Here is a 13,519-nt window from a genome sequence, read left to right as displayed (position 1 = left end):
GCCTGTTTAGTGGACCTCGATATCATTCGCCACCTGTTCAACAGATTTGGGAGCTCTGTTTCATCGGGCTATGATGCTGCGGGCAGTGCATAATGATCTGCATGAGCTTGGCATTGGCGTTGGAAGGCCGTGACGATTGATCAAGAGGTTCCAAAAGGCTGAGGAGCGGTGTTTGAGTCTCTACGCAGTAGGGTACGAGTACAACTGCGCACTGGAAACTGACAAACCACGATTGCAAATCGCTTCCCCGCATTCTGGAACCAAAGTTAATTAATAACTCCGGTTTCTTGGCTTTATCCATGTAACGGCTTATTCGGGATGGCTGTCGGATCATGGGATTGACAACTGTCTAGCGGCGTGGGGTGAACTCTCAACCCTCAAGATGAAACAATTAGATCGTCTGTCACCAACCTGCAGTCAATTCGCTTAGAGAGCAGGCCGAATTTAGAAGAGAATGGTCTGTATAAGAGGAATCCAATTATGCGATGCATGTAACTAGGTAGAAAGACAAAACCCCATCTGCAAGAATGCATAGGTGAGACGCAATATGCAAAGCAGAAGAGCATCATCGTGGTCTTTGCAGTTAATCCTTGGAGGGGGCTGAACAAGGCGGCAAGCGGGCCGTTACGTTGGTTCTAACTAATAAGGTTGGGGGCGACGGCTAGGAAAGGGGAAAAAGGAACCGAAGAAAGAGGAGTTGGAGGAGGAGGATTGGATGAGATGAATCCATGGGAAAGGGCTGAGAATGAATGGGAGTGGGATTGAGGGAAAAGAGGAGAGACTGTAAGAGAGGGATCAAGGCTAATGGTATTTATTGCCACTGATGTGACGATGTTGGTTTTTTTGATGCCCAGTTTTGTTGTGTTGTGTTGCATTGGCTCCTTACTTTTTCTTCAGTGATATCTCTCTTTTCTCTCCTACAACTTACACCTGTTGTCGACGAAATAGGAGGATATTAGCTTGTAAGTCATACCTTGAGAATTGCGTATGTCTCTGATCACTTGAGGCTTGAGCTTTGCAGTTCTTTCTCTCCACATGAGCAATTACCCCACCTGCCTAAACACCATCCCCGTCCCCAGACCAGACTCAATTCCCTGTCGTCCACTTTTGCAATCATATTCGTTGTGTCATTGCATCTTGTTCCCTCTCATCCTTTTTTCTAGTCACATTTTCTTAATAATTCCGTCTTAATTATTGCTCAACTATACCCGTATCCTCTTACGTCACGGCACAACTCAACACTAAAGCCTTCATGAACTCCTCTCTCATCGCCTAATCTCAAACCCCTGGCCTACCTCACGAGCTTCATTCTGTGCCGTCGCTTATTAGTTTCATGTTCCTGATTGTTTACCCAAACCCAATCCAGAACATGCTACTCAGTCATTGATGTGACCTTGCCCAGCTTTAAGGCTTCTGTCTCATATATGGGAATGCCACCATTTTAACTTCCTCTCCTAGAACCTACGAAACATCGCAACAAATCTCCTGTCGCATTCACATCCCTTGCGTCCTCCTTCTCCAGGGTTGCATTGCCTCGCCACCTGTTGCATATTTGCCCAACATCAACAGCCACAGTTTTCTGCAACACGCCCTGAAAGACGTCGAACCCCGCCGGTCAGCTTGTCACTCGTCATCATACTCGGATCGCTTAAACTCGCCTGGCTCCATATTGCGCCGGGCTTCTTCTGCTCCCAACGAACGTCCGCTTCTGCGCCCAACTACACAACCCCCAGGAGAAGCATCACCATGTTCTAGTCATGAGCACCCAGACAAATACATCGGATTCGGTTCCGCCGCCACCGCGTCCGATTCGTTTTGTACATAATCAAGGACAACCGCCTTCTAAGCGGCGCAGAATCAACGCTGCGTAAGTATACTCCGGTCGTACCACCATAACATCGTGACACAGAACTAGTCGCATGACTCTCTGGCTTCCACAGTATATCGTCTTCTGGTCTCTACTTCCTGTTACCCAATACCCGACTCTTCCTCGACCCAATTGCCAGGTGCTAACCCCTTTGCGGCTCAGGTGTTTGACCTGTCGAAAACGAAAGACGAGATGCGCTGGCGAACGACCTGTTTGCTCTACCTGTACCAAGAACGGCCACCAATGTCTAGGATACCCTGAGGAAATCAAGAGGGAGGATTGTGAGAAACCATCGCCGTTGGATAAGCAGGCCCACGAACGAGACGAGCATGAGCCCCGCCACTACCATGATGAGAATATCAAGATCGAGAAGGCGTCTGTGTCGGCACAGCACGCGCCTGAAACCCCAAATTCACATGCAGCTGCAGGGACGACAATGTCGCTCGCGAACATGATCGATCCAAAGGTTGAAGACCGCGAAACCCCGAATGCGACTGCGCAAAATGGCCACCACCCTTCCACTCTACCAACCTCTCCTACTGCTGTGCGACGCTCCGAAAGTCACCGCGTACCCTATTTCCGATATTTCGGCCCAACTGCTATCGTACCTGGTTTTAAACAAATGGTTGTTTCTGTGCGCGATCGCCGGCGCTCGACTGCTGGATCACTGGCTGGGACATCGCCGATATCAACGCATAGCGGACCGCAAGGAAGCAGTTCAGCTGTTGGGAGCGATGTGGTCAGCGAGGAACTACCTACCTATGATCCCAACGATCCTGCTCCAGTTCACCCATTGATAATTAGTCTCATCAACACCTTCTTCGTGCAAATGGGCTCCAGTTACCCATTCCTTCGACAATCAAAGTTCTTACGGATGGTGAAAGAAAAGAGGGTTGAACCGATTCTGGTTGACTCAATATGCGCTTTGGCCGCCAGATTCTCCGACTCACCAATTCTTACAAACGGAAACGACAAAATGCCAAGGATGGAAAGGGGTGCAGTCTTTGCGCAAAGAGCCAGGCAGGCCACTGTTGATACGTTCCCATGTCCGACTGTTGGTGCTGTGCAAGCTTGTCTTCTCATGGCTTATGAGGGTTTCGGAGCGAGCCAGGACAGCGCTCTGTGGATGTATCTTGGGCTTGCTATCCGTATGGCCGTCGACCTGGGGTTGCAAAAAGAGGTGGGAGTTCAGTATCATGGCGAGAAGGATGCTTTGTATTCTCAGAGCTGGGGCCGCCATCCGGTTGACGAAGGAAGCTCCGAGGCGAAAGGAGGTGAATCGAGTCAGCTGAGTGCTCAAGAGCAAAAAGAGCTCGTACAAGAAAGGATGGATACGTTTTGGGCAGTTTTTATCCTTGACCGTGTCATCTCATCAGGGACGGGACGACCTGTCACATTTCGAGATGATGACTTGGAGCTTTCATTCCCAGAGCCTTTCATCGACCCAGCGACTGGTTGGCCAGCTCCCTATCCGATCTTTCTCCAAATAATCCACCTCTACGGGCGTGTATGCGACATCCTCAACAAGATTCGCAATGCGCAGGATCTCACCAAGGACACATGGGACAAGCTTGGTGAGATGGAGCATGAGCTGACCAGGCTCTACAAGAGTTGGGACTGGCGGTTACAGTTCAATGTAAACAACTTCAAAGCGTATTTGGGAGCAGGCCAGGGCACCACATTCATCCTGCTGCACTTCTGGTTTCATGCTCTCTTCATCATCCTTCACCAGCCGACTCTCCTTACACCCTTTGCTGAACTCCGCAGTGAGTTGCAACTCCTACCAGACAGTCGCGAGCTCAGCATGAGCAGCGCAAAAACGATTTGCGACATTTTGTCTTTTGCAGACTTGATAGACTCCAAGAGCTTCATTGGAAATCCTTTTGTCAGTCAGCCAATCTACATTGCAGCTTGCGCCTTCGTGATGGAGTCAAGCGCAAACGCATCGAGCTCGCCTTCACGGGCCAACTCACCCCCAGGTGCACAGCATCCGGACGCTTCAGGAAGCAATAAACCTCGAGAGGCCAAATCATCAAGACACTCCCTATTGGCTTCGGCAGCAAACCAGAACTACCAAAAGTGCTTTAATTCTCTGCAACAAGTGCAAATGTACTGGGGTGGAGCTACCTACATCATCACTGCATTGGACCAGAGGGCCAAGGGAATATGGGATTGCGAAACGTACACAGCAGAAGAGTATGAGAGCACTAAAGCTGGACGCAAGAGTAGCAGTGGTGCATTGAACAATCCGTTCCCCAAATTTGAGAACAAGGCATCACCAAGGATGTCAGGTCCGCCTATAGCATGGACTCTGGCAGGAACTGCCAACTCTCCAAACTCGAGCCTGACACTCATGTATCAGAACCGAGACTCGACGCCAGGAACTGGAGCTCAAACTTCACAGCCGACACGAGCTCCTAGTACACCACCTGGCAATATGATATTTGACCCTATTCGACAGAGTTTACCAGACTCAGCGGGCATGCTTGCGCCAACTTATCCCCAGCCCAATGTTTCAGCTGTGCGGCAATCGTCCCGCCCAGTTGTGCCTCGTCGAACTTCGAACCTTTCAGCGACGAGTACGCAAACTCGTCCTACTGTTCAGTTCGACGGGTTGCCTGAGGACTGTGAGGCCAATGACATTTACACCACTGGGTCGAGGTTTACACCGACAAATCCACCTTCTACTGCTTTTGATACATACAGTGTCTCGCCACCAACAGCGATGGCTGACAATGGTGTGAACCCCACCACGACTCTTTCAGGGGCAAACGCCATGTATTTTGGCCAAACGAGTTTCCCATATGCGATGCCCTGGGGAAATATGGGTAGCATGGACGGCATCACCTTCGACAGCCAGGATATAGACATTGCTGCTTTGGGGCTGCAGCAATCAGACATGATGGGGCCTTGGTTAGACTATATACCTTCAGATGTGTTGAGTCTATTTGAGCATCAGCATCCGCACATGGGTCAGGGCGGTCATTGATTCGGCGGACTTATATAATAGATCTGAGCATGTCAAATCGCATATACTCACGAGGGATGGCTCGGTATATTTATGAGGCGTATTTGGTACGCATATATGGCGTTTGGTGGGAGCAATAAAATAGGGATAATATGTTATACCAAGTTTCCTGAGTTTGAGCTTGGCGCAGTAGGTGTATGGATATAGGCTTGGCTTTTAATGATATGCTACTTGGTACCTATATATCTGATAGCATTCGCCCGTGGCTCTTGGAATGCGGTAGTGGACTATACTTGATATTGAACAGCCGTGACTCGTGAAAACATGAATACAGGGTAAACATGAGCGTATATTTAGAAGTCTGTAAGCTGTGGCTATTAGCCCTTCAACACGACAAAAAAGCATCACAAGATCACAATTTCTCCAGAGTAATCTGGCTCACCCTGAATTCGAACACACGAACTGCAAAAATGAAGAGTGGTGCAGGGAAGAGAGTTTGAGGATTTTAGGTTCGGATTTTAGAAGGTTTATAGGTTATAGGTAGACACCACTACACCACTCTTCGTCAAAGACATATAGAGTTGTTTTAGGATATAAAGGTAGGTCCCACCCAGGGAGGTCGATATTTTGGTATATGAGGGTAGGTCAGGACATCAAATACTCTGCAAGTCGCGACAGATATGCTCACACATATATCTTACAAGAACAAGCACCTACAACTTGGCCTTGGTATCCTTCAACCACTGCTCATACCAAACCTTTCCAAACTCCTTCCTCTCACCCTCCCTACTCTGCGCCTCCTCAAATCTCTGCTCATGCGCCTCCATAGCAGGCCCTCTCATAAACTCCACCAAGCCCGCATACATCTCCATTTTCAACACGCCGTAAACACCAGACTTGCTCTTGTCAATGAGTTCCTTCTCCTTGATAAAGTTGAGTAGGTCTTCGAGGCCCTTGGGCGCAAGACCGTCGGCGATACCAGCTGCCAAGGCGTCCTCGCCTGTGAAGCGCTTGGCTTCGAGGACGAGACTTCGATAGGTGGAGTGGGAGTACTTGATACGGAAGAGAGCTGACATGGCGGGCTTGAGGGGTGCGCCGAAGACAAGCTCGTTGAGACAGAGGAAGCCTCGTGGGGTGGGCGCGAGACGGTAGTCTTGCGCTGTGGCGAGCATGAGACCGCCTGCAAAGGCATGACCGTTCATGAGGGCCACTGTAGGCATAGGGTATCTAAAACAGTCAGCACACCACTCATAGGTACTCAGTATTATCGTAAACGTACGTCAAGAAACGAGCCCAAACATCATAGAGCAAAGGCCAGAAACCGTCTGTCGCAACAGCATGTTCCAGATCAAGACCATTGCTATAAAACTTTGGAATTCCAGAAGTGGTCGCTACAACACCGTGAGGATAACCAAACTCGATGATATCAAGGGCGTTGAGAAAAGCTTTGAGAACGGGTGTTGTAAGACGGTTGTCGGGTGGTGAGAGGAGGGTGAGAAGGTAGACTCTCGGTGAGGGTTCTGTGCATGTGAGAGTTCCGCCAGGATGGGCGCCGCATTTTGCGATGGGGAGTGTGAAGAGAGTAGACATTTTGTGCTGTGAGTGAGATGAGAGAATGCGAGGGAGAGTGAGCGTTGTTGGGTGGTATAAGAGGTTGGTATAAGAGCGTGGAGTTGAAGGCCGGCTAAGGAAAACACCTCGGCTTGTGGATATGCCTGGGGTAAGTACATGATGAATCTGAGATGGGCATCTCGGCATATGAGATCACATGATATAAGAAGTGTTACGATACTAATATATTGAAGAGTAAGATACCGATATTTATATATGAGTCTAAATACTATTATGAATATGTATTCATTGTTGTTTATGATGCCTTCAACGTCTTGCATGTGAACAATTTAAAGATTCTGGGGTAAAAAGATACGTACCGCTCATGATGATACGGTCCCACTTCCCATGACGGCCACGCACTCCAATTATCACCAGCCAATCAGCAGACCTTCTCTTCAAGCCCCACTGGAGCTTTCATTTCCTCCAACTCCAAAAACCCCCACTAACCAAACACCGTAGCCTCTCATAACCACCACAAAAGAGAAGACCGCAATCATGGCTTCAGACGCCAAAGATAAAGGCTTCATCGTCTTCTTCCACCCTGATCTTGGCATTGGAGGTGCCGAGCGCCTTGTTGTCGATGCTGCGGTCGGTTTGCAGGAGAGGGGACATCGGGTGGTGATATTTACGAATCACTGTGATCCGAAGCATTGCTTTGATGAGTGCCGTGATGGTAATGACTCTAAGTCTGTTGTATGTGAGATGGCTGACAGGACTAGGAACCCTCGATGTTCGTGTTCGCGGCCACTGGCTGATCCCAATGTCCATCCTCTCGCGCCTCACAATCCTCTGCGCCATCCTTCGACATGTTCATCTTCTCATCCACATTGCTCTCACCGGCGAACTACAAGCCCTACGACCCCGCGCCTTTATCGTCGATCAACTCTCCGCTGGCCTACCTTTCATGCGCTACATCGCTCCATCCTCGCCAATCCTCTTCTACTGCCACTTCCCCGATCTTCTCCTCGCGCAAGGCCGCGAATCTGCCCTCAAGCGCTTGTACCGACGTCCGTTTGACTGGCTTGAGGAATGGACTATGGGTTTTGCGAGCGCTGTGGCTGTGAACTCTGGTTTCACAAAGGGCGTGGTTAACAATACGTGGCCGAATTTGAAGAAGCGCACGGAAACGAAGGTGGTGTATCCTTGTGTGGATACGGAAGTCAAGGAGAAAGAGGACGTTGGCAGTGATGGTGATGTTCCGTTCAAGGGCGAGAAGATCATCTTGAGTATCAACCGTTTTGAGAGGAAGAAGGATATTGGTCTTGCAATTAAGGCCTTTGCTGCCATTCCTGAAGCTGAGCGCAAGGGGTGCAGACTCATTCTTGCAGGTAGGGCATACATGAGCCTTTGACCCGAAAGTAATGCTAACTCATCATTAGGCGGCTACGATCCTCGCGTCGCTGAAAACGTACAATATCACTCCGAACTCGAAGCTCTCGCCTCTTCCCACGGTCTCGAACACCTCACCACAAAGACCCTTATTACTGCTCTATCTGCGCCTCCAACCGTTCCCGTGCTCTTCCTCCTCTCGATCCCCAACTCCCTCAAAGCATCGCTCCTCCGCTCCGCTCGCATTCTGCTTTACACACCCGCCAACGAGCACTTTGGAATCGTTCCCCTAGAAGCCATGCTTGCCCGTACACCAGTACTAGCCGCTGATTCAGGTGGTCCCGTGGAAACAATCGTCGACGGCGAGACGGGATGGCTGCGATCGCCGAAGGACGTAGATGCTTGGGCCGATGTCGTGCGCAGTGCGCTGACACTTAGCGATACTGAGGTGCAGAAGATGGGCGACAAGGGTGCTGCGAGAGTGAAGGAGTTGTTTGGGAGAGAGCAGATGGCTAAGCGATTTGATGAGATCCTGGTTGATATCGTCAGCAAGAAGCCCCCTGTATCTGCCATGCGAACAGTCGTCAACGCCGCTGGAGTCTTGGTGGTTTGTGTTCTGGGATTGGTGGTATCAGCGCTTCTTGCTAGCAAAAAGGAAGAAGTAGTATCGGAATTTGCAGTCTAACAAGGTTCATATAGACATCGCGATTGAAGCGCATCTTTGAGCGGATGCATAGTTGTTTAATACACTATCGAATTTCACTTCACTCCCAGTACATATAAATTCTTGTATTAGGCTCAGAATTCTGCAGTTTCAAGGGGCTATTATTGTCGATGTCAGATGCACAGCACCGACACAAATCTTCAATAGATGGAATGACATCCAACGAAAGAAAGCAACAAATCCCCACCCTATCTATGCAAATGCACGCAAGCCTCCCTATTTCCCCAGGGCAGGCTGCTCTGTTGCCGCCATGTATAGCCCAGCATGAAAAAATGCAAGGGATTCATTCTTATTCCTCCTCCTCATCATATATATAAACAATGCGTCCGTCAACATAGGACTGGCTTCCGACGAAGCGGTGACGTTCTGGGCCTCTCTGCCTTCGATCCGATATATATTCATCCTTGTCCTCCTCCGTCATTCATTCCGGCTCATAAACCCGTCATTATTCTCATTTCCTCATCCATACATCCTGCCCACAAACTACTAACCATCCCAAAAACAACACAGGATAAATCTTTATAGCAGCGGAACCACCCATGATATGCCATAAATAGCAATGCAGTAACAATCCCTCTCCGGGATGTGAGCAACGATCTAATAACAAGAAAACACCCCATGTGATGCCAAGCACCCGTACAAAGCGAAGGCCTCATGCTCCAAAACATTTCTTCAGGCAACTGAAGATGCAACTCAACCCATAATGAAAAAGACTCTCAACTCTTCCCATATGAGATTCTGATGCATGACGATCCTCATATTCCTCAACAGCGATTTACTACTAGATCGCGATATCGGCTGGACCAGAGTCATCATGATAACGGAGGCCATGTCGTCCACGACTTTGTCACCATATGCAGAGGTCGGCACCTTCTTGGCAGTTTCGGTACTCGCAATGCTAATGTTGGTGTCACGTCTTCGAGGGTTGAAGACTGGAGGTCGTGGCGTAGTCTGCGCTGGCTTCTTTTTTGACTTGGCCATGAGCAAGATGCCGTCATCACTGCCATCGTCGTCGAAATCATCGTCAACAGGCCGGGCAACGGGAGTGCTTGTCACCGAGTCCCGCGCACCACCTTCGAGGTGGACAGCAAGAGAACCGCTGTCCATAGCAGGAGAATTGCCGTACACGTGATCGATGGGGAAGCCATTGGGTTCCTTGTCAAAAGCCGGTGGCGTCAGACTGTCGGTGGTTTCGAGTAGTTGTGGGTGAGCGCTAACGATGCCTGGCTTGCACAGCAGCTCGGCTTCCATGTCGGCTGAAACAGAGCTGGCACCACTGAGCAAGGCTGGCAGAGAGGGATCGGACTGGAATGCCAACATCCGCTCCGATGTACTGGCTGTAGAAGGGAGTGCCGAGACAGGGCTGGTAACACTTGGGCTAGTCGATGGGGTGGCCAAAGCTTCCATTGAATCGACACTTGACGATTTAGTAGTGGGCATGGTATCTGCGCGTGGGAGGGGTTCATCTCGAGTCCATTCCTCCTGGATAGGCGAGGGCGGGCAAGAGTAACTGATGTGTTCAGCCTGTCGATCACATCGTCGCATGCAGAGATCTTCCGAGTGACGAGGTGGTGACGTTCTTGTGATGGGAGCACTATCCATTCTCTGGAGAGATCGGGGTCTGGTCTTGTTGCAAGGTTCAGCAGGATGGGTTGAACCCGCGTGGCTATACTGCTGCCCGGTGGCGGCAGCAAGAGATGAAGAGAGTATGGAAGCTTCCAAGCGTCTATGGTGCGAAGCCTTGCCCAAGTCAACGGACTTAACAGGTCGTCTTCCATGACGAGGTGGTGCTTGGACACTGCCTGGGGCAACGGTGGTATTGACGCCCACCTTAGGTTCAGCGCGCTTATCTGAACTTGAAAAGAGGCCACGGTCGACCGACTTGGACCGGGAGCTTTCATCCATCGAATCCGTCATGTCCAAGTCACGAGTCTTTCGGACTGTCTCGGCACCCGAGTCATCTGGTCCGCCGACTGGGCTGGAGAAGTAAGGGGTAGTAGGAGTGGTTTGGGAGATGGGCATGGGGGAACCAAGATGGAGCCAGTGTTGAGTGGTTTTGGTATGTCCGTGGCTATGAGCGTGACGATGGAAGGGCCATAGAGAAGCTGCCGATGATGACTTCTCGGGTTCGCGTATCGACTCGCTCTCGCTATGAGCATGATGATGGCCTCGGTAAACGCCGGCTTCGGGGAGAACAGTCGCCAACGGGTCATAGATGACTGATTCGGGCTGTGGGCTGACTGATTGGCTGACTGAGAGAGGATGTTCAGGCGCCGCGGCAGCATCTCGCATGGCACTCGCAAAGTAGTCGTCAGGGCGGAGACTCTTGCGTCGGTTCTCGCGGAACTGTCCGTGAGGAGTCGGAGGCCCGTTATTGTACATGCTTACGTTGTCGCCGGTGGAGCTAGCAGCACTACTGTTGGCCCGATGTCGCGTTTTGCTATCACTTCGTTCCACCAGGGGGTGCATTACCTTGCCAACAGCCTTCTTAACCACAGAGCGAGCACGCTCGAGAAAGGTAAGAGGCACAACAGCGGACGACATGTCCCTTTCGTCGACTTGGATCTTTCGACCAGAAGAAGGGCGAGCAGGGTCAGTATCGTCGAGCCATCCGATAGGATTCATGATATCCTGGACGACCCATGGGTGACGCTTGATGTCTCGAAGTCGAATTCGCTTTTCGGGGTTCTTAGTTAGCATTTGTCGTAGCAGGTCAATAAGAAGGTTGTCGACTTCTTCATAGACCAAGTCGTTGTCGTCACGGTATGGGTGCATATTCTGGCGCTTGTAGAGGGAGGTGGCGGCTGGCGAGGTTGAGGGGTGAACGGGCATTAAGCGGCGCTTGGGGATGTAGACTTCCTCTGTTGCGATCTTTCTGAACATCTGAAATTCATCTTCGGCGAGGAAGGGGATTCGAGCGTAGATCAGGCAGTAAAGTGTCACACCAAGAGACCAAACGTCGATTTGTTCCGAAACCTTGGGTTGTTCTGTGTCCAAGTCGGTGTAGCACAACTCGGGAGCAAAGAACGCAGGTGTACCGACTGTCTTGGCAAGTTCAAGATCATCGTCGAAATCCTTGGCCTCAGATTCGGATACTGTGTCGTCATATTCGCCATCACGAATAGGTCGACCAAAGTACGAGACGCCAAAGTCGGAAATCTTGACGCGATGATCTTTACTCCACAAGAGGTTGGCTGGCTTGATATCGCGGTGGACGACACCTTGATAATGCAAGTATTCAAGACCTAGAACAGTATCTCTGAAAGTTGATCGAGCTTGGTCAAAGGTGAAGCATGGAACGTAGGAGAAGTCGTCTGAGAAGGGGTCATGTTGTTGAGGGTTGAAATCAAGAGAGGACATGTGTGAGATGATCGAATCAGCCATGCTGGGAGAACGTCCTCGGAAGCCTTCGTCGACGTACGGGCCATACATGGTGCCATCCAACGCAGTACTCGAAGTGGGATTTGATCGGAGAGCGCTGGGGGTTTCCATATCATCTTCCCAATTGATGAACTCGTCGGGATCTTCAACGGCCCGAGTTGACGAAACAACAGATCGTGATCGTGAATGTGCCCTTGGTTCATCGCGGAAAGTTTGTCGTGAAGTAGGTCTCGACGGTGATCCGTCACTGATGGCAAAGTCTTGCATAGAGGATATACGAGACTGACTTCCTAGGCTGCTACTAGGCTCGTCGGCTCCTCCATTCTCGAAACTCCAGTTCATCTGGCCCGGGTAATTCTGTGCCATCTTGGCTCGTTTCATTTGCTTGATAGCCTGGCGGTGTTCAAGTAGTTGTTCGTAGCGATCCTCTTCGGGAGTTGGGAGCTCGCCTCGCATTTCTCGTTCTATGCGTCGTCGTTCGAATAGACAGATGTGAGGGAGACCCTTCTTGCGCCACACAACTTCACCGAGTTCCACATGCTCAAGAACCATGTAGATCTTCTTGAGCTCAGGGTCGTCAATGACTTCGAGAAGGGCGACGACATTCGGGTGACGGATCTTCTTCAAGATGGCGATTTCCTTCTTCGTCTTGTCTTGGGGAGACTTTGCTGTAACCTTTCCAAGGCGACGCTTCTTGGAGAAACGTGGGATGATTTTGATAGCCACATTTTCGCCTGTTTCGAGGTTGCGAGCCAGCTTGACTTTACCATGCATTCCACGTCCAATTTCTTCAATCACTTCATATTGGTTAATGAGCTTGCGGCCTGTGGCGGTATCTGAGTCAATGAGGGCCTTGTGTGTCCTATGATTGACAAATGCGTTAGTGTCTGATAAGTGAAACGGTCGGTGCATGCCAGGCTCCCTGGCCATCTCCCCCACCATAGGCGAGCAAAGCCGATTGGAGGCGGAACAAGCGAAAAAGGGCAGATAACTGCGATACGATATTCCCACCGCAGTTTGAAATGCTTACTCTCTAACTTTGTGCATCTGCAAAGGGTGCAGGAGAGGACTTTGGGTGTAATTGGGAGGTGTATTGTTCTCGGATACGGAGGTGACGAGATTTTGCCTGGAAGGCGAAGGACTGAAAAGTCCTGGCGAAGACATCGGAGTACTGTTGGCGGTCCTCAAAGGCATGGAGGAAGAGGAGGGGAGATGAGTATGCAGCGGCGGGGCACCGCGAGCCGTCGACGAGAGGGAGGCGGACGACTGTTGCTGCGAAAGAGATTTGTGGTGGTGACGGTGGGAGTGGTGATGATGGTGCTGGTAGTACTGTGACGGATCCATGATGGGCGAGATTGTTGGAGCGGCTGTTGTCGCCTCGACATGCTGAAGGGGAGTGCAGAAGGCTCGCACAGGCGGGCCGCGAGTTGTTGAAGTCACAACGAGATGTGACGAGGAATCGATCTATAGTACCATTGTCGCGTGTAAAGAGAAGCGTGTATCGAAGCGGAGTGAGGATCGAAAACGTCGAAGACGTTGAAGTTGAGGAACGAGAGATTTGGTGAGAGGAGAGGTTGAGATGGTGACTAGAGTAGTTGGTAAAATAGGCTGGACAAAAGAGTAGAGCAAGTGGAGC

At 50.5% G+C, this 13,519-nt stretch overlaps 4 protein-coding genes across 7 annotated transcripts; 2 read left to right on the top strand and 2 right to left on the bottom strand.

Moving 5' to 3' along the window:
• Positions 1-866: 866 nt before the first annotated feature.
• On the top strand, positions 867-5,154 carry FOXG_11065 (uncharacterized protein). Of its 4 annotated transcripts, none has more exons than XM_018390562.1 (3): positions 867-962; positions 1,459-1,867; positions 2,030-5,123. In XM_018390562.1, exons 2-3 carry the CDS (start codon positions 1,758-1,760, stop codon positions 4,854-4,856), a joined length of 2,937 nt encoding a protein of 978 aa, XP_018249048.1. In that variant the 5' UTR covers positions 867-962; positions 1,459-1,757; the 3' UTR covers positions 4,857-5,123. The 4 variants fall into 4 exon arrangements, with proteins under 4 accessions (XP_018249048.1, XP_018249046.1, XP_018249045.1 ...); XM_018390561.1 differs by lacking the exon at positions 867-962 and adding an exon at positions 1,104-1,388; XM_018390560.1 differs by having other exon boundaries at positions 1,459-5,154.
• A 166-nt stretch (positions 5,155-5,320) lies between these two features.
• FOXG_11064 (uncharacterized protein) lies at positions 5,321-6,718 on the bottom strand. Its single transcript, XM_018390558.1, has 2 exons — positions 6,115-6,718; positions 5,321-6,062 (listed from the first exon to the last, which is right to left on the bottom strand). Exons 1-2 carry the CDS (start codon positions 6,591-6,593, stop codon positions 5,549-5,551), a joined length of 993 nt encoding a protein of 330 aa, XP_018249044.1. The 5' UTR covers positions 6,594-6,718; the 3' UTR covers positions 5,321-5,548.
• Positions 6,719-6,878: 160 nt separating this feature from the next.
• Positions 6,879-9,227, top strand: FOXG_11063 (alpha-1,3/alpha-1,6-mannosyltransferase). Its single transcript, XM_018390557.1, has 3 exons — positions 6,879-7,122; positions 7,169-7,777; positions 7,829-9,227. The coding sequence occupies exons 1-3, from the start codon at positions 6,945-6,947 to the stop codon at positions 8,461-8,463; spliced, it is 1,422 nt and encodes a 473-aa protein (XP_018249043.1). The 5' UTR covers positions 6,879-6,944; the 3' UTR covers positions 8,464-9,227.
• FOXG_11062 (CAMKK protein kinase) lies at positions 9,196-13,504 on the bottom strand (the record flags this gene model as incomplete). The annotated part of the gene is made up of 2 exons (XM_018390556.1): positions 12,914-13,504; positions 9,196-12,745 (listed from the first exon to the last, which is right to left on the bottom strand). The coding sequence occupies exons 1-2, from the start codon at positions 13,225-13,227 to the stop codon at positions 9,196-9,198; spliced, it is 3,864 nt and encodes a 1,287-aa protein (XP_018249042.1). The 5' UTR covers positions 13,228-13,504.
• Between the last annotated feature and the right edge of the window lie 15 nt (positions 13,505-13,519).

The sequence above is a fragment of the Fusarium oxysporum genome, chromosome 1 (genome assembly GCF_000149955.1).
Source record: "Fusarium oxysporum f. sp. lycopersici 4287 chromosome 1, whole genome shotgun sequence".
NCBI lineage: Eukaryota > Fungi > Ascomycota > Sordariomycetes > Hypocreales > Nectriaceae > Fusarium > Fusarium oxysporum.
The sequence above is the reverse complement of the archived record's forward strand: the minus strand, read 5'-3'. Positions and strand labels throughout refer to the sequence as shown.

Excerpts from the sequence above, each read along its gene's own strand:
- FOXG_11065 (XM_018390560.1), top strand. The coding sequence starts at position 1,920 with ATGACTCTCTGGCTTCCACAGTATATCGTCTTCTGGTCTCTACTTCCT.
- FOXG_11064 (XM_018390558.1), bottom strand. The coding sequence starts at position 6,593 with ATGCCGAGATGCCCATCTCAGATTCATCATGTACTTACCCCAGGCATA. Across the intron at positions 6,063-6,114 it reads GTTTGGGCTCGTTTCTTGAC|ATACCCTATGCCTACAGTGG; the intron begins GTACGTTTACGA and ends TGACTGTTTTAG.
- FOXG_11063 (XM_018390557.1), top strand. The coding sequence starts at position 6,945 with ATGGCTTCAGACGCCAAAGATAAAGGCTTCATCGTCTTCTTCCACCCT. Across the intron at positions 7,123-7,168 it reads CTTTGATGAGTGCCGTGATG|GAACCCTCGATGTTCGTGTT; the intron begins GTAATGACTCTA and ends TGACAGGACTAG. Across the intron at positions 7,778-7,828 it reads GTGCAGACTCATTCTTGCAG|GCGGCTACGATCCTCGCGTC; the intron begins GTAGGGCATACA and ends ACTCATCATTAG.